This window comes from Schistocerca serialis, chromosome 10 (genome assembly GCF_023864345.2).
Source record: "Schistocerca serialis cubense isolate TAMUIC-IGC-003099 chromosome 10, iqSchSeri2.2, whole genome shotgun sequence".
Lineage (NCBI taxonomy): Eukaryota > Metazoa > Arthropoda > Insecta > Orthoptera > Acrididae > Schistocerca > Schistocerca serialis.
The window spans coordinates 156,814,824-156,835,984 of NC_064647.1; the positions used below are offsets into that span (position 1 = coordinate 156,814,824).

The 21,161-nt window shown below is 39.0% G+C and overlaps 1 protein-coding gene across 1 annotated transcript in view; it reads right to left on the reverse strand.

Moving 5' to 3' along the window:
- The window catches only part of LOC126424873 (gephyrin), a 118,527-nt gene that overhangs the window by 41,382 nt on the left and 55,984 nt on the right, over nt 1–21,161 (reverse strand). Inside the window, exons 3-4 of the mRNA XM_050087700.1 lie at nt 16,890–17,077; nt 7,743–7,956 (exon numbers count right to left, since the gene is read on the reverse strand). Coding sequence (XP_049943657.1) covers nt 7,743–7,956; nt 16,890–17,077 — 402 coding nt within the window. The remainder of the gene's footprint in view (nt 1–7,742; nt 7,957–16,889; nt 17,078–21,161) is intronic.

A 21,161-nucleotide genomic window follows, 5' to 3' on the forward strand; every position in this document is an offset into this window, starting at 1 on the left:
CCTTCCTCAGATATTGCTGCACTACATTAGCGCTGGCGCAGTTAAAATGGTGCACTTGAATTAAACATCAATTATTCACATTTTCAATATTCTGGATCGAGTGAATAAACTATTGAAGGGAGGGTGATGACAATATTCTCTTCTGAATTTCATTCCTTACCTCTTCATTACTTATACAATCTGCCCTCCTAATCTTCATAATTCTTCCGTAACACGTTTCAAAAGATCCTATTATGTTGTTCATTGTACTGTTTCTTGCATACAATTCACTTCCAAACACTTTCTAGAAAGCCTCCCAACATTTGAATTTACACACTCCATTAATATAGTTCACTTTCACAGGAAAGCTTTTCTGTCAATTGTCAGTTCACATTCTATATCTTTTTTACTTCTGACACTGTCAGCTATTTTCTTGTCCAACTTGTAAAACACATCTCATTTCCCAATCTAATACCTCAGCACCACCTGAGTTAATTCAACTACACTCCATTACCCTCATTTCACTTTTATTTAGGTTTGTGTTAAAAATTACCTCTTTCCAACACTTTATCCATCTCATTCTACTGATCTTCAATGTCCTTCATTGGCAAATCTCAAAGTTCTTATTTCTTCTCCCAAGAATTAAGCACTTTTCCCAAATTTTTCCTTGGTTTCCTTTATTGCCTCCTCTATGTGCAGACTGAATAATATGGGGGATAGAATACAACCATGCCTTATTCTCATCCCAATTAGTGCTTCCCTTTCATGCGTGTCCTTCAACTGTTATCAATGCTGTCTGGTTTCTGTTAAAGTGGCAGATAACCTTTCATTCACTGCATTGTATTCATACGACACTACAAATTTTGAAGAGAGTATTCCAGTCAAGATTGTCAAAAGATTTTTTATAAACTTACAAATTCTAGAAATGTGTGTATGCCTTTCTTCAGTCAATCTTCTCAGAATAGTCTTATGGCCAGGACTAAATAAATTGTAAGGCAAAATAATTATGTAATTTTGTAGCTTTCACAGAGCAAATGTTAGAAGGTATATTTCCAGAAATTCTGTCAGGTAGATATTCCATTTTTTTGCACAATATTTTGATGGTTGACAAAGCTATTCTCATCGGGTATTCCAAAATATAATCACATGTGTTCACTACTTAAATCTCCAATTAATGTTAGCTGCTATTTATGCCTGACTTTAAACTTGCAATACCAGCTGCTCCCTTTCTTGCTAGTTTGTTTACCACTACCCTTAGCTGTATACTTATTGTTGAGGCTCATTTCAGTCAAAAGATTATCTTCAGTCAACCCATGATGATACAGAAACATATAGGGTCATTCAAAAAGAAAAGGACAGATTTCAATTGTTTATTACTGACAAACTATAAAAGATAGAAACACATTGCACACATCACTGGATAGAGGAAAGTTCAAAGTTTTATGTTCACACATACACTATACCATACACTCAACATGAGCACCAAGTGCTGCTCGACAAACATCAAAACCGTAGCCCACTTCATTCCACACACATAACAACAGGTTCCCGAGTACTGAATCAACAACTTCACAGTCTGATTTCTCAGCTTTTGAAGAGTAGCTGTCATAGGTGGAACAAAGACTGTCTTTTATATACCCCCCACCAAAAAAGATCACTAGGTTTGAAGCAATGATCTGGGAGGCTAAAGCAATGAACAAGCTCTTGTTGTTAACCTCGTCCAATCCAATGTTGTGGGATGGTGTTGTTAATACAACGTCGCACCACTAAGAGAAAGAGAGGCAGGCCACCAATCATGTGTAAAAATTAAATCACTGGAGTCTTCGTGAAGTAGAAAAAAATGGTTCAAATGGCTCTGAGAACTATGGGACTAAACATCTGTGGTCATCAGTCCCCTAGAACTTAGAACTACTGAAACCTAACTAATCTAAGGACATCACACACATCCATGCCCGAGGCAGGATTCGAACTTGCAACCTTAGCAGTCGCACGGTTCCGGACTGAGCGCCTAGAACCGCTAGACCACCGCGGCCGGCTTCGTGAAGTAGAGGAAACAAACAATTTTGCAGCATGTCCAGATATGACATTCCCATGACAATTTCCTCCACAAAAGAGAAAGGACTGTTAACTTTTAAACAAAAATGACACAAGACACATTCAGTTTCAGCGAGTCTTCTACAAGCTCAATAACAATTCCAGGATTTTGTGACCCCAAATGCTTACATTATGGTGGTTTACTTTACCCCATAGAGGAAATGTCAGTTCGTCTGAAAAGATGAGTCATTTGGAAAAATTTGCCCTCTGTCATATCCTGGAGAGCTGAAATGCAAAATTCATACATGCCTTTATGGTCACCTGGACACAACTGCTGCAGTAACTGCAACTTGTAAGGCTCCATATGTAGGGTTCATTTCAGAGCGCAGCACACAGCTGATTGAGGAAGTTTGAAGTTCCTGGCCTGCTCATCTTGTGGACTTCCAAGAGCTCCATGTGAACACATTTCAAATACGCTCGACATTTTTATTGGATGTGTGTGGCCGCCCAGTGCTCTTTGCATATGCAACCAAATTCTACAACTTTTATACGACATTCATAAATCTATTTATGCAGAGATGGCTTCTTGCTGAATCGAAGGCAGAATGGACATTGCACTTGAACAAGGACTGACTTGTGCAAATTCCAATACACAGAATGACTTGTCTCGTGGTGTAGCCACCATGTTGCTACACACAAATAACAGTGGAGTTGTGTCACAACTTTGAACCTTCTTCTATCCAGTTACATGGACAACGTGTTTCTATCTTTTATAGTTCATCTGTAAAATTTATTCTTTCTTTTTTAATCACCCTGAACAAGTGGACAGTTCTGGAGGTTCTACAGTTAAAATCTTGTTACCTAAATTTCTTATGGATGTTGTCAATGAAGCAAATGCTTTTTAGAAAGGTTCCTTGGCATCAAATAATCATTCAAAAACATAGTGGTGTGTTTCATGTTAGGAGTAATTACCGAAATATCTTTCACATACTAGACTTCTTACCAATGGGTCCCTTTTTCAAATGGACATCAGCTGCTCAACCCTTTAGTTTCATTGCAACACAGCTTAATGCTGTAAATTTTTGACATATCTGTTTTTATGATGTCATTTTCAGTTGGTGATTCTATGACACTAAAATATATGATAAAAAACATGACAACATTTATGTTCACAATAGTATGTTTTGTTTTTATGATTTTTGACTTCTAGGAAACTTTTTAGAAAGTATTTGCTGTAATTATACCTTTTTGGAATATTATAGACAACATGAATTAATTTGTCCAAACTTTCAAATAATGGTATCTCATATTTCTGAGTTTGTATAGGTTGACTGAAGATGATTTTTTAGAGGCCATATCCTTGCAAAAACTTTTTGGTTTTTAACAATGATGTTCTGTAAATAAACTAGGAGAGAAGTTTGAAGACTTGGAACGGCACTGATTTTACGAAGTTCTCACCGGCTATGTTATTCACATGACACAAGCAACAAAAGTATGTGGATTCACTACCGTCAAGAAACGCAACAACCCAACCATCTTCAGACAAGTAAATGCTGAATGCTTTTAGGGACCTTCATGGTACGGTGCTAACATATTATACTCGTAAGAGGCAAACCCTCACAGGAGCATACCACCAATCTCTTCCAACAGCGTTATGGGTGGCTGTTACGATGAAGTGTTCCAGGAAGCTGTGGTAGAGGGGTAGGGGATGGGAGAGGCAACTGGGGATGGTGTGGGGGAAGGAGTTCTCCACATCAATGCCTCAGCTGATTATGTGCAGGACACAGTCACACATGCTACTCTTTTGCTCTATCAAATTGACCCTCACCCCTCTGTATTCTCCTGACACAGCAGCCAGTGATTTCTTCGTCACTGCTCAGATGAAGAAACCATTAGGTGGCAGGCATTTTAAGAAATGATGAGGTCATTTTTGAGGTGCAGTGTTTCAGCTGTATTCAAACTGCATACTTCTACAACCGAAGTCTCTAGCAGGTCACCGATCATTGGGAAAAAATTTGTAGCATTGAAGGATGAATATGTAGAGACAAACTAATACCATCACAAAGTTTCAAAGTCACAGTAAGAGTTCTTCCAGGTGGTAATTAAAACTTTATAACTACTTCTCTTATTGCAATCTAAGACAGTACTACCACACTCGAACATACACTGTCACGACACTCACTGCGGTGACAGTTATTCCCATCTGACAGCCAAAAACACACTAGCATCCCTATCGGCAAATAAGTCATGTCTCTCTCAACATTATATGCCCTGTAAGATTAACATTCGTTTTTAAGTTTTTCTACATAACTCACAAAATATATACAATACTTTTCTGTCCCAAGTGATCGTAAAATATCAGAAGACCTGAATAATCATAAAATAAATGTAAACAGAGCAAAAACTTACGAATGAAATGACATAAGCTAGAATGTCTTCATGAAGAAATACCTCATAGAATGTAAATAATTTAAGAGCAAAGGAGACTGCTCATTAAGTAGCATAATTGTTGTGTCATCAACATGCACATGCATATGCATATGTCTCCGCTGCTGTCCCCTGCCCCCCACAGATACACACGTGCTCTACCCCCCATGTGTGTGCACCATGACCCTCCTACGTAGTGTCAGTTGGATGCATGAAGCCAGGATTCTAGTTTGGTTGGTGGACTAGTGTGGTGGTGCGAGCTGTGTCAAGTGGGGTGGATAGACAGAGAGAGAGGCAGGAAGCAGGATTGTGGGTGGGGAGCTGGTAGTTTGGTGGGAGTCACTACTTCCCCCCCCCCCCTTCCAAACACAGTCTGCAAACAGACATCCCGTGGCATACCCCTCACACACTAAACTTACCATCACCCCAAAGAAGCAGCTACAAAGGAGTGGCCCCTTGTCACTCAATATCAATCTGAACTGGGACAACTGAACCATATCCTTTGGTAGGGCTTGGATTGTCTATCATCATGCCTTAAAATGGGGCAAGTCCTAACTGAGAAACTTTCCCCCACTCCTAAAGTGGAATTCTGCCACCCGCAACACAACATCCCTGTCCATCCTCATGCCACTCCAACTCCCAACCCCTTGCCACAGGGACAAAAGCATAAGGAAGACCCTGGTGCAAGACCTGCACAGTCCACCCATCCAGCACTTTCTACTCCAGTCCTGCCACAGGACTATCCAACCCCATCTGAGGCCGGACCACCTGTGTAAGCAGCACTGTCATATACCAACTCCAATGCAATCAATGCACACTCTTTTATGTGGATATGAAAACTAATCAGCTGTCCACCAAAAATGCATGGTCACCGCCACGTTCCAAGAACAATGTTGACCACCCAGTCATAAACATGCAGCTGAGCATGTTGTTGTTGTTGTGGTCTTCAGTCCTGAGACTGGTTTGATGCAGCTCTCCATGCTACTCTATCCTGTGCAAGCCTCTTCATCTCCCAGTACCTACTGCAACCTACATCCTTCTGAATCTGCTTAGTGTATTCATCTCTTGGTCTCCCTCTACGATTTTTACCCTCCACGCTGCCCTCCAATACTAAATTGGTGATCCCTTGATGCCTCGGAACATGTCCTACCAACCGATCCCTTCTTCTGGTCAAGTTGTGCCACAAACTTCTCTTCTCCCCAATCCTATTCAATACTTCCTCATTAGTTATGTGGTCTACCATCTAATCTTCAGCATTCTTCTGTAGCACCACATTTCGAAAGCTTCTATTCTCTTCTTGTCCAAACTATTTATCGTCCATGTTTCACTTCCATACATGGCTACACTCCATACAAATACTTTCAGAAATGACTTCCTGACACTTAAATCTATACTCGATGTTAACAAATTTCTCTTCTTCAGAAAAGCTTTCCTTGCCATTGCCAGTCTACATTTTATATCCTCTCTACTTCGACCATCATCAGTTATTTTGCTCCCCAAAAAGCAAAACTCCTTTACTACTTTAAGTGTCTCATTTCCTAATCTAATTCCCTCAGCATCACCCAACTTAATTCGACTACATTCCATTATCCTCGTTTTGCTTTTGTTGATGTTCATCTTATATCCTCCTTTCAAGACACTGTCCATTCCATTCAACTGCTCTTCCAAGTCCTTTGCTGTCTCTGACAGAATTACAATGTCATCGGCGAACCTCAAAGTTTTTATTTCTTCTCATGGATTTTAATACCTACTCCGAATTTTTCTTTTGTTTCCTTTACTGCTTGCTCAATATACAGATTGAATAACATCGGGGAGAGAATACAACCCTGTCTTACTCCCTTCCCAACCACAGCTTCCCTTTCATGTCCCTCGACTCTTATAACTGCCATCTGGTTTCTGTACAAATTGTAAATAGCCTGCCGCTCCCTGTATTTTGCCCCTGCCACCTTTAGAGTTTGAAAGAGAGTATTCCAGTCAACATTGTCAAAAGCTTTCTCTAAGTCTACAAATGCTAGAAATGTAGGTTTGCCTTTCCTTAATCTTTCTTCTAAGATAAGTCGTAAGGTCATAACATGCTCTATTTCAATGGCTGCTTCACATCCTGTGACATCTGCGTCTTTCCCTCCACAACTAGTTTTTCTGTTCTATACTACATGAGTTAGCATTACAAAATATACTTAATTCCTGTAACCCTCCTGGCCTCAATCTTGGTTATCCCACAGTCCCCACACTGTCCACCCAATAGTTTCCCCTTCCTCCATCCTATCTGCCCTGCCCTCCACACCCTCAGCCCGCACCACTTTAAACTGGCCATCCTGGCATCCTGTGCCCTTGCCACCCCTCCCTCCCACATTTTGTAGCTGGCAAACCAACTGCAGATTTATTGTGAAAGCTAGCATTTTTTCCTTTCTTTTCTGTCTGTGCCTGTCAAAGAATATAGCAGTATTTCATCCACAAGAAACCTATATTTCTGTTGCTAGTTGTTCTTATAATTGGCACTTTCTTTGACGCACAACCATTTTTCATCAAATCTACAAATTCGCTCATTGTTTCACTTAATTCGACTTTCTAATACATGGATATTTTTAAATATAATTACTACTTCTTCAAGAGATAACTGTATGTTGAATTCTGAAGATTCTGGCTCTGATATAGCACCAACTGCAGAATTAGTTTCTTTTGAGTCGAGAAACAAGATCTTTTTTTACCACATCTGCATGGTATGTTTTCTCTCTTGCTACAGTTATGGTAGTGTATCTGTACACTAGATAATGTAAGTACTGCATTCAATACCAAGTTCCTGTTTTACGTGTTTATTTGAAGTGTAGCAAGTAAAACTGCACATTATTGTGTTGATAGATGACATCTTTCTGCAATTCAACACAACTTCTGCCTTTTACTAGCTACTTCTTGTCCTTAGAAACAAATGTTACTCTTAAGTTAATCTCCATAGGTTACAGGAAAATAATAATTAAACAGTCCTGAAATGTGTTTCACACCTCTTGTGGTCTTTAAGCAACCCACAGAATGACACATTTGGTGTCTCCTTTCTGTTTCTTTTATAATTTATTGCATAATGTACTTTTTTTTGTACAATCCATATTACAAACGAATATAAATAATACTACTTGCATTCATCAGGATGTATTCAACAGTGTAGTGTACTGTCCACTTAGCACACTGGTGTCGCAAAAATTAGAAGGAATGTCGCAACTGTACATGATAGACTGTGGTATTATTCGCAGAAGTTTATAAGGTTCGTGGACTCAGTTTGCTGATAGCGTAGATATAGAGTCGCCCACCTTGCTGTGGACGCTGGGAGGGGCGGCCTCGGGATCACTGTCGCCCTGTGCACCCATGCTCCTGTGAACCTGCTCCACTTCCTTCTTGCTGTCCCTCACCAGCTCCACCGCGTGTGGCAGGACTTTGGCGACTGCTTCCAGGGACTCCTGAGCTCCTTTAGTGCTGCCTGGCAGGTTGATAATCAGGGTTTTGCCACGTATTCCACACACACCTCTGGAATGACAAGGAGATTACAGTTCATACAATTTAAAGAAACCTTAATTTCTAAAAATGAAATTTATTGTCTTGTCAACAGACAGCAGGAACATAAAACTGAAGTAGTAATGGGAGCGGGCCAGTTTGGATTTAGGAAAGGAAAAGGAACCGGAGATGCCATCAGTACAGTGAGGTTTTTGTCAGAGGTAGTTTTGGCTGCTAACAAAGAAGTCTGTGCTTGTTTTATAGACTGGCAGCAGACTTTTGACAGAGTCAACTAGACAAAACTAATGAACATCCTTAAGGAGATAGAAATCAACTGGAACAAAGAGTAAAGGTGTGACTAAACAATGGAGAAACAAACAGCGTGGAAATAGGGAGAGGAGTCGGACAAGGATGTTGTCTATTGCCGAGTCTCTTCAACCTGTATGGAGAATGGCTGGTGAAAGAAGCTTTGAAAACATGCAGAAACTTCAGGATAGGAGCAACTCATCAACACCATCAAGTACGCAATTGATCTGGTAGTGCTCGCCAAAAATTAAAGGCAATTGCAACATGCGATGAAGCAGAGAAACTGGAAGGAAATATGGCATGGAAATCCACATCGAGAAATCAGAAGTGATGTGTATATCAAAATGGGGGAAACTTTTGAGGATAGCTGCCAAAAGATGCCTACTGCACAACTGAAATTCAAGGAAGAATCACCATGGCCAAAGCCGCGTTCAACAAGAAGAGAACTCTGCTGACCAGCAAATTGAGCTTGGAATTAGGAAGAAACTTGTGAAGTGCTACATCTGGAGCATTGCACTGTATGGAGCACAGACATGGAGCATGAGGAAAATGGGGGAAAACCTGGAAAGTTTTGAAATGTGGTGCTGGAGAAGAATAGAAAAGATCAAGTGGACAGGTCATCTGACAAACAGTGATACTGAGAACAGTAGGAGAGAAGAAAACTATTCTGAATACAATTCTTCAGAGAAAGGCCATCTGTATCAGACACATACTTAGGCATGAGGGGGACACATATGATATCACTGAAGGGAAGAACAAAGGAACTACACGATCAGGAAGAAGAAGAATTCAACATCTGGATACATGAAAGATAGAAGGAGATACAGAAGACTCAAGGAAGAAGCTGAAGACATGGAATACTAGCATCAGAAATTCTCTGTATGAAGACACAGTCCTGCCACTACGCAGAATAATGCATAATAATAATTGTCTTGTCAAGAGCATTAGCTTCATTGAAAAAATTAAGCACGGAAGTTGAAACATAACAAGAAAGAGTATCTCCATCTACTCTGCTACCACTGCTACAATAAGTAAATTACAAAAGATTCCCATTTTGCAATTTACTTTTGTATCACAGTTATCACATAGGGCAAATATCAAAATTATTTCAAAGGCTATATTTTCCAAATTCTTATTATTCAGACAGCAGTTTATGTTTCATCAATTTCTATGGTATGGTTTTATTGAGGAACATTTTCCACAAAAATTAGATACTGAATATTTCACACAGAGCTATGTGGTCTAAAAATTTTGGCTCCACTAACAATCTTTTGCTGAAACATCAGACTATACAGATTTAATGAACTAAATTTAATAACTACAAAAACATATTTAATTTTTCCTAATTTTCAATAATGTATAAGCGATTTTAATTTAAACATTTTATTGTTGACATAAAAACAATAATGAATACTGCTTAAATTTTGATCCTAAAAAGCATTAACTGATTAGTTTATATTTACAGAAGCATGTGACCTATTAAGTGATACAAAAACATGTATATTAATTACACTATGATATTAACTAAAAGTACATTAGCACAAACTGCATGAAATACATTGTTATAAAAACTGCCATAAATGTGCTCCAACTGTTACTAGTGGTTATGTCTTGAGAGTAGTTGTTACAGCATTGCTCAGTAACTAATTGCTGCGTGGCGATTTTGGTTAATAACGTCACTTTTCACTCACTGAAATGTAATTAGTTGAATCCTTGTGAAAGTTTATGTTATGTTTCCAGCAAGAAATCGACATAAAAACCACATGGTAACACAGCAACATTTTTGTATGATTTGAAAATATATTTGTTGAACATACTTTACTGTTTATGAAAACTTTTGCCACAAACAAGGCACATTAACAATAATTTTACCATGGAATATTATGAAGTGAGTGCAGCTTGGTTGGGGACCATTTACTATATATTTGTATGAAGCAATTCAAGAAAACCACAGAAAAACCCAATCTACAATTACTGAAGTGGGAATTTTAAGTCTGGTCCTCCTCAATGTCTTCACCTCTGTATCACATCACTCAATTATAACTTTTACACACTGCAAATTCATTTTTCTAAACCTATTAAGAACTTATGACTACTTTTAATTGACAAAAATATTCTCTCAGTCATCATATCTTCTGCAGAAGATAATTACATTTTTAAAGTATTAAGACATAGTAAGGGAAAGCTATAAAACTTAAAAGCTAACAGGATGTACTAAAAAAGATCAGAAACAGATCTTAGTATCCAGCGGGATATTTTTTACTTGCGAGTTTTTTTTCACAAAATAACAGCTGTCTTCAGGAATGTAAAAAGAATTACTAGCAAAAAGTTTTTCTTTAACGTTAGCTTTCAGCTTCAGTGTTGGAACAGCAGTGCTAAATACACTGGCGGGAAAAAACTGGAATGTCAAGAAGTTGTGTGACACAAACAACAGTTGGTAGGCATGTTTCTACACCTCAAACATGATGTCGATTCAAATATTGCACCAGTCACCTAAGAGTGACCCTAATGGCGCCAGTATGAGGACCCAAATCAGGTTTGCCCCAAATACATGCTGTAACAGTCGTAAGTGTTGGTTATCTTCCGAGACTGGGTTGGTGAGTTGACGCTAGTCAAGAATGCCTTCAAGGCAATAAAGACACCATTATCAACACCTCACTGAGACTCTATGAGGTCATATAATAGGGCTACGTGGCGATGGACCTTCCTTCTGTTATATTGCATAAACACTCAGCAGGAATGTAGTCACTGTACATGACTGCTGGCACATGTGGTTACAAGAGTGTAAGGTCACAAGAAGACTGGGCTTTAGACACCTACGTGGCACTACCGAGAGGGAAGACCATTGTGTTCAGCGTACGGCTCTGGTGCATCGTACTGCATCTGCAGCAGCAATATGAACAGCAGTTGGCACCACAGTGACACAATGAATTGTTGCGAATCAGTTATTTCAAGGACAGTTCCCAGCCAGAAGCCCTGTAGCGTGCATTCCACTGACACCAAACTACTGCCATTTGCGACTTCAGTGGTATCAAGTGAGAGCTCATTGGAAGGCAGGATGGAGGTTTGTTGTGTTTTCTGATGAAAGCTGGTTCTGTCTCCATGCCAGTGATGGCTGTAAGTTGGTTATAAGGACACCAGTTGGGGGCCTACAACCAACCTGCCTGTGTGCTAGACACACTGGCCTACACCTGGAGTTTTGGTCTGGGGTGTTATTTTGTATGACAGCAGGAGAGACTCATGGTTATCCCACACACTCTGACAGTGTATTCCTACATCAGTCTGGTGTTTTGACTAGTTCTTCTGCCAGTCATGAACAGCATTCCTGGGTATGTTTTCCATGGGATAATGCATGCCCACATACCGCTGTTGTAACCCAACATACTTTACAGAGTGTCGGCGTGTTACCTCAGCCTGTTCCAACGCCAGATCTGTTTCCAATTGAGCATTTATGGGACATCATTGGACAACAACTCCAACATCATCCACAATCAGCAATAACTGTCCCTGTATCAACTGACCAAGTGCAACAGGCCTGGAACTCCATCCCACAAACTGACATCTGGCACCTGTACAACACAATGCATGCACATCTGCATGCACATCTGCATGCTTGCATTCGACATTCTGGCAGTTACACTGGTTATCAATATACCAGGATTTTACATTTGCGATTGCATACCTGGCCCTTACATTAACCTGTGATCCTGGAATCACTTAAATATGTTACCTAGACAAATGTATTCCCAAAATTTCATCTCTCTACGTTAATTATTTTTTGGTATTGCAAGTTTTTTTCAGTCAGTGTATATGGCATTTATCTTTTATTCTTTTCTTGCACTGGTGTCTGCAAGGAAGTGATTGTAGTTCCTTACTTTTCTGAAGAGAGAGGAACAACAGTTACTGTGGCGTCATTTCTCTGTGTTAAAATGTTAAACAACTTCCTAAACTGCAAAGGCAAACCTGTATGGCCCACATGCTCTCCCAACTTATCATTTCATGACAGCGTTTTGTGGGGCTACCTGAAATCAAGACTGTATGTAAACAAACCCCAAACAATTGCCTACCTGATAATTTCCTTTTGTCAAGACATTGAAGCTACAACAAATTAACTGTTTCTGTCAAGAAGGATGTCGTTTTAATGACTAATTTCCAAACCTAATTTATCTACATAGATTTCAAAAATGCAATAAAACTACAGTATTATTGCTTACTGTAAAAGTTTTTTTCTATGAATAAAATAGTGGAAATTATTCGGTAATGAAATACATAAGTTTCCTCTGCTCCACCCTGTAGTTTAATTTTAGCAAAGTGTGTACATACTTGCAAGTACCGTAGGCTGCAAATTCAAAAACAAAAATGATGTGGTGTGAGACAACTTACAGGTCCAAATTGGTTCCCCCTGCGCCAATGCTAACTAGACTGGGTACAAAAGAACTAAGTTCTACAACAGCCCACTCTCTCCTTTTAGGAAGGAACAAAAGATGACTTTAAAAATAAATTTACAAGAACGAACAATGAGGGGCAGGCCACCACCAGATCAATGGTGGGCTGCATGTGACCTGTACATCCCTGGAATACAGCAAAGAGCTTCCTTGATCCAAAATACCACACATTCACCTTTGGCTGTATGTTCCATCCATCACAATTACATTTTTGTTGTTGAGGATGTAGTCTTCAGTCTGAAAAGTTGTCTGATACAACTGTTTATGCTAACCTGTCCTGTGTGAATCTGTTCATCTCTGCATAAATACTGTAACCTACATCCACTTTACACACATTCCACTTGACTGACAAATTAACTATTTCTTTATGTGCCAAGAAGTGTCCTGTCAACTTTTTTTTTCTTTTTGTCAACTTGTACCACAAACCACTTCTTCTCTCCCCAACTCAGTTCAGTGCCTCTCAGTTATTTATCCCCTCTATCCACCTAATCTTCACCATCCTTTTCAACAGTCTCTTTTGATCTGTACTATTTATCATCATTTTCATTACTAACAATGTAAGGAAAGGAAGATTGCTACTTATCATAAAGTTGCAGACAGGCACAACTAAAAGACATTTATGCATTAGCTTTCAGCCACAGCCTTCCTCAGAAAAGAAAACCCATACAGTGAGTTATAAATGTGTCAAATTCAGAACTTTCTCAATGTTCTGTATGCTCTCATGCATTATAAGAACTAAATATCAATTGAAACATTATCATCATACTCACAAACAAATCACTATCACCACATATTCACCAAATAATGAAAACAGATTGAATGTAGATACTGTGTTATGCTAGTCTACCAGAAATAGGAAAAGCATATTTTAGCATATTGTCCTACAACACGTGGGTAAGAAAATAATTAAACACAGTACCTCCTCCTACTATAGTTCAATTATTTTGGTAAATGTGCTCAAGAAATTCAAAGAACTTGAATGTAATTCTGTGGACATTACAACTGTCCAGAAAGCTTGCACTGTGTCTGAATACACACTGATAAGGTAGCTTAATGTTATCTTTTATCTGTCACAGCCCAAGCAAATAAAGGCAGTACAATGGTTGAGTCAAATACCAAGATCAAGAACAGCTGCTCAATTGTTCTTATTTCGATGTATCGGCAATTTGTTCAAACATTTATACCACTTACAAATCAGCCTTAGCTCTTATCACTGGTCTTTGTATCTAACATATTTGCATGAATCATTGACTAATTAATAGAAATACTTACTTTTAAGCAATTCACTAACAATGCTAAATGTGGTGTCACCGCCAGACACCACACTTGCTAGGTGCTAGCTTAAATCGGCCGCGGTCCATTTAGTACATGTCAGACCCGCGTGTCGCCACTGTGTGATCGCAGACCGAGCGCCACCACAAGGCAGGTCTCGAGATACGGACTAACACTCGCCCCAGTTGTACGGACGACATTGCTAGCGACTACACGGACGAAGCATCGCTCATTAGCCGAGCAGATAGTTAGAATGCATCGCTCATTAGCCGAGCAGATAGTTAGAATAGCCTTCAGCTAAGTCAATGGCTACGACCTAGCAAGGCGCCATTAACCATTTTAAGATAGAGTCTTACTTGTATCATCAAGGAATGCTGTATTCACATGAAGGATTAAAAGTTAAGTATTCCAGCAGCTACGTACTTTTCTTTATAGCATTCAAAAGTATCCTGTTTCAGACCATCAAGTCCGCCTGCTTGCTTAATGGCCGCCTCCCTTAAATCATGTGCGTAGTGTTGGCAATCTGTCAACACTACACTAAACATACTTTAAAGCCGGCCAGAGTGGCCGTGCGGTTCTGGGCGCTACAGTCTGGAACCGAGCGACTTCTGCGGTCGCAGGTTCGAATCCTGCCTCGGGCATGGATGTGTGTGATGTCCTTAGGTTAGTTATGTTTAATTAGTTCGAAGTTCTAGGCGACTGATGACCTCAGAAGTTAAGTCGAACAGTGCTCAGAACCATTTGAACCATACTTTAAATTCTGACAGCCATACACAGAAATCTCCTGAAGATTTTCGCAAAAGAATTTTTAATATATATATATTTTTTTATTTTTTTTTTTTTTTTTTTTTGTTTGTTTATCTTTGAATTTTCGATACTCAACTTCTACACAGGTGATATGGTAGATCATGATTACTACTATTACTATTACAACTACTCCTCTGGTTTTGGCCATCTATTGAGCACACAAAGTAACTTCCTCATGGTTGTCTTCCGTCCTGATTTTTGGTCTCTTTTGCATTGCTTAATTCTTTCACTGTGTTCTTTTCTTCTTTCATCTGTCCATACCGTCCTGTGCTTTCTGACCTTTTTGTGAAAATCCCCAAATTTTCTAATCTTGTTTTGAAAAATTGGCCTGTCTAGAACCTTTGCTTTTGCAATTTTATCTCCTAAGCCACTTTCACTTCCCTGAACCAACTAATTTGTGTTTTGGAATTTTTGTCAAAACAGTCAACTTTTTTTATTACTGCTTTTTTCAGGGTTCATTCTCACCAAGTGACCATAAAATGAAATTCTCCATTACCTGACAACATCAGGTAGGTTTTCAGCTTTGGTGCAAATTTTTTCATTACTTCTCAACCATGTGCTCCCAACTTTTCCTGGACCAAGTATTTTCCATAGTACCCGCCTTTCTGTTTTCTCCATCTTCTCTATTTCTTCCTTTTTGTTGGGGACTATACATTCCGCTGCATACATGCACCCCAGTTTGATCAGTGTTGCAGCATTGGATTTTTGTTTTTTCTGGGAGTGATTTTTTTATTGTAATGTCTTCCATTAACTGCTAATCCATTTCCATTTTCTGGGCTTTATTTTTGTTTGCTTCTTTATATAGACCATTTGGATGTATTACTTCCCTTAACACTTAAAAGTTATTCACTGTGTCTACTATATAGAAATTTTGAATTGGTTTTAATGTTCATACTGAATTCTGTCTTCTCAAAAGAAATTTGTAATCCAGTATTTTCCACCATCACTTTGAACAGACTGATTTGCTCAGTTACCATACTGACTTTTTTGCAAAATATTGTTAAATCATTTGCAAAGGCTAGACAGTTAGGTTTGACATTCAAGTTTCTATACATCCCAATCTGATTTCTTGGATTCCTTTTTCTTGGAGCCTTAAATTTCACTCCTTTCTTACTTTTTCCAAAACACTGCTGAAGAGCAATGGTGAGTGGGCATCACTTTGCATTACATCAGCTTTAATTTACTTACTTACTTACTTCTGAGGTTATCAAACAAACCTTAAGCCACCACAAAAAAAAAAAAATCCTTTCAGCATCAAAACAGACTTGGTTACAAAATTATTTAACATCACTGATGTGTTTTACCCTTTTGGGCCATCATCAGATTGTGTAAAAGTAGCCGCATACATAACCCATCCATCATAAAGTGATATAAACCGGAAGATGGATGCAACAGTAACGGGATATGTTTTTCTGGTGGATGTATTACAATCCAGTTACAGTTGTGTCCATTTTCCATTTTATATGGCTTTATGATGGGTGGGTAACATGTCCAGTTACTTTTACACAATCCGATGATGGCCCAAAAGGGTGAAACATATCATTGACGTTACATTATTTCACAACCAAGACTGTTTTTAATCTGTAATAATGTTTTCTTTGTGCCACTTACGTTTGCTGGATGTGTGTGTGAATGGGTGCAGGGCTTTAACTGCCAGGAAAAGAGTACTGTTCGTCAGATTTTATCAGTGCCAAATTTTAGTACACAGCAGAACTTGCACTCTCCCTCTCTTGCAATGCCACAATCTATTTCATAAAGCCATTTTTGGTATAAAGAATAATTGGGAGAAAGATCGCTTTAGCTATTTAACTATCTATAGAGTGCTAAAACTAACAAGAGTAGTTATGTTCCACAGCTTTTTACTATTACTATTTTGTTAATTAATTTATTATTTTATAAAATGTTTCAATAGTTGTGTGCAACACTTGCACAAAAGAATAAGTTACGGTGCCAGAGATTACACTTGCTCGCTATACCTCAAATTCTACAAAAACTTCTCAGGGATCTGCAATTCATATCAATTATTTACCTGAAAGATATCTATCTATATGCAGAGACTAAAAGGCTAATACTCCAGTATTACACTTTCAAAAAATAACATAAATGAATATAAACCAAGATTAAAATGAGACTCACCTAGACAGAACCGCAAATGGAGTTTTTTCCAGCCCCTTCTGGAGAATGAGAGTAGACAAACCCGGTGCCTCCTTTGACACGACACGCTTTGTGGCTTCCGGTGTGACGTCACGAGGTGCAAAGCCTGTCCCACCAGTCGTCAAAATTAGGTCCAGACGTAATTTGTCTGACCAGTCAAACAGTATACCCTGAAGAAAACCATAGCAATTAGTTATTTTGATGGCTCATGTTACTCCAGATCTATAACAATAATAGACATTTATTGCTAATTTACACTGTGAATTATTTTATTAATCACAAAGCAGTTGCTTTTCTTAAGCACTCTTCCTCCATCCATATATTGATACATAAGGTTTTGTAGATTCCATCAAAAAGGAAAACCTTCAAGGATATGAAATGAGTCAAGCAAAACATGTACACTCCGTCTTCAGGCCACGAGTGGCCTACCGGGACCATCCAACCGCCGTGTCATCCTCGGTCAAGTAGCTCCTCAATTGGCATCACGAGGCTGAGTGCACCCCGAAAAATGGCAACAGCACATGGCGGCCTGGATAGTCACCCATTCAAGTGCCGACAACGCCCAACAGCACTTAACTTCAGTGATCTCACGGGAACCGGTGTATCTACTGCGGCAAGGCCGTTGTCCTAATGCTTAATATGTACACATTATTATTAATAAACTATCATTATATTGCTTCATAAAGTTTGTGCTTTTGCCAACTACAGGAATGTACTAAACTGGATGGAAAGTCACTAATTTGTAAAAAGTTACCAATTCATAAGTTACATTAAATATCTACTGTTTTTCTTCTACTGGTAATTTAATTTACTTATGTTGGTATTTTTTTAAATAAAACTGCTACCCACACAAGTAATATCAGATGTGTGTTCACAATACAGTATACTACTGTTCATGCAGATTTACTATGTACTTTCCATGTAGCCAAAAGGAATTTTCAATCCATGAATCTACATACCAAACCTAGTAGCTCAGCACTCAATTTCCTTTATGTCTTTCTCTCACCTGACATGCTGAGACTGCTACACGTTCAAGCAGTACTACAGAATGGATCACGCAAGTGTTCTCTAAGTGGGCTCTTTTGTTTGTATGCTGCACTTTCACAAAAGTCCCTCAGTAAACTATATTCAACCATTCAACTTCCCTGCAACTGATCTTATGTGCTTGTTCCATTTCATATCCTTTCATAACATTACATGTTTATATTTAACTGTCATGAGTGTGTTAAATAGTGTACTAATAATATTATATTTGAGTATTGCATTTAAAGCAAGCTGCCACTCATTCAGCCTAATGGAAATTCTGTCAGGACAACAAGATCTCTACTTCAGAGAACTGCCAACATGCACTGCGCCAGAAAAAAATCTATACTCATTAAGAAAAGATTGCTTGGAGGCCAAACGGTGATAAATTTATGAGCCTTATCTTAATCATATCATCGTCTGTAAAACACAGCAAAGATAAACTGCATTTTCTCATGGCTTGAAATTATGACATGATAAGCTAGGATTAAAGATTATCTCGAAATTTTGGACACAGGGAATTGTTCAGGAGTTACTTAAGTCATTCCATATCTTATATCGGATAACATATTTCACCAGCTGTTGTTTGTGCAGATTAACTTCATATTATATCTGAACTGTTGGTAGTTGGTGTATACTTTACATCAGCATCCTTCATTTAAACCATGTAACACAGCTACCTTGGAAAGGTGTATCGGTTATTTGGAAACATAAGGTATCTATCCAATGCAGTGGAAAGAGCTGATGAAGACAAATTATTTTCCATAAGCCATTTAAAATTGGGGAAAAATGCTCATTTACTAAAATTAAATGACTGAAGTGTACATAAAAATTGTTTTTAGTAGCAGTATGCACTATTAAATGGATTGGGTGGGTGTATGAGATGCCAACATACTTCTCTCATGTTTGGCTTTTTATTACAGCATCGTGTTCACTCAGTTAATGTCATACATATGAGTATATCACATGTGCACTTGCAAATGATGAAACCATGCTCGAGAGAGGACGTGCAAAGGCAGCATCTTCACTTTCTGATAAGAAAAGTAATGAAAGATTTGAAAACATCAACATTTGGTTCAAGGTAAATTAATTGTTATCATTAAATTATGACAAGACCTCACCACATACAGTACAATACCTTCTGTAGAATTTAAAAAAAAAAAATAGAGAAAAGAAAGGGGCAATGTGTAAATTCAATTTAAAACTTAAAACTCTAACACCAGCTTTAGGAACTGTTGATTTCTCCCTCAGGGTGGAAAGATAGGTTGGAGAAGGTCAAAAAGGGTGGGCAGGTCCCTCAGACCTAAAGATAGGGGGACCCATCTGTTCTGATGGTAAGGGGAGTCAAAGATGAAGGGGGAGAGGTCAGAGAGAGAAAGAGAAAGAGAGAGAGAGAGAGAGAGAGAGAAGATCAAAGCCAGTACACTGAAAAGCACTGTGTCAGTTTACATCCAAAGAATTAAAAATCTAATGAATAGTGGAATTAAAAACTGAAAAGAAGACAGAAAAAAACAGAGGGTCAGGTTGGTGAGGGAGATTATAAAAAGGGAATAAAGGAAGTAATTTAGTGTAAAAACAAAATATTTAATAAAAAATAATAATAAAGGAGTGAAGGATTGTAAATTAATGAAAGTTAAGTTTAGGAGAGCGTCTGGATGTGAGGATATGTTGGAGGGTAAGTTACCATATCCAGAGTTCAAAGAAACTTGTATAGTGTGGGGAGGATTCAAATGGCTTGTGTGGTATAGTAGTAGCAGGAACTCAGGTCCCTCGAGTTATGCTGCAAAGCATGCTCGGCTACTGTGTACTGAGTAATGTATGTCTTCAAGACATCCACTCCAAGGCAGACTGTTCCTCTGTGTCCATTCAAGGACTCGGCCAGTTTGATGGTGGTTATTTCTATACAAATTGCTGTACTGTGAACAGGTGTAAGTTAATAAATGATGTTTGTGGTTTCACATGTTTCTCTGCTTGTTAGGTTGTATGGTTTACCAGCAGAGGAGCTGGAGCAAAAGTTACACATGGGTGAAAGGGATCAGTTTTACTGTGGGCAGTTGCAAAGATAAGAACCTTAGGACAGGGATAACAGTCTGGGAATGTTATAAATTTCAAGACGAATGTTATGGAGGCCAGTAGGGTGACAGAAGGCAACAATAGGTGGTGTGGAGAGGATATCAGAGAGAGAAGATTTAAGGATCCAATCTGAGAATGTCACAACCTTGGTCAGAGAAATTTATTGAAACATTCATTAAAAGCCTTGGTGGCACTAGACGACAAGCAGAGCTTTTGTGTTTTGTGGAAGTAGGAGTCGTATCAGTTGGAGAGTCAGAGGAGGATACTGTCTGGGAGACTGTTTGTAGAGAAGATCTGTGGGGGAGCTGGGGGAGGGAGAAGACCAGACGATATGGTCAGTGTAGGTCTTTCGGGATTCACTGGTGAAACAGATATGTTTGCCACGCTGTAGGGAATGCAGCATTTGATGTGGAGGTGGTGACAGTTGTCAAAGTGGAGGTATTGTTGCTTACTGTTCGGCTTCATATGGACTGCTGTTGGACGTGAGCTTCAATTGGATGGAAATCAGTGTCAAGAAATAGCTTTGGATTTGAAAAAGGATCAAGTGAGTTTCAGTTGGGTAAAATAGTTAAGCTGTTGTAGGAAGTGGAAGAGTAGTTGTTCACTGTGAGTCTACACTGCAAACACGTCATCAATAAAAATGCAGCAAGAGAGGAGGCCCAACTTCTAGGTCCTGAGCAATGTCTCTTCCATGCAATCCATGGAAAGCTTATCATACAACGGGACCACTGTAGTCCACCTAATTTGTCTGAATATCTGGTCCTCAAAAGTGAAGTAGTCATAGGTAAGAGTGAAGTTTGCTAAGAAGACAATAAATAAGGCTTTATGGAGTCTTCCAGGTCACCATTGGAAGAAGTAGTGTTCTTGAGCTGAAAGGCTTTGTGTCTGTCACATAATAGTGTAGAGTGAGGTTACGTCAATAGTGACAAGGAAGGACCCAGGTAGGGATAGATTTGAGGCATTCCAGGAAGCAACTGGTGTCTTGTGGAGAATGGGAGGCTCCGTCTAATGGGTTCGAGGTCTGGTCTAACAGAGCTGAAATGTGTTCGGGAGGTAGTGCCAGGGGAAGGGGGGTGGAGGGGTAGGGTGCCTTGAAAGCCAGAAGATAGATGTGATGGGATGGCTGTGATAGGTCCTTTTTGTGGATTATCAGAAGGA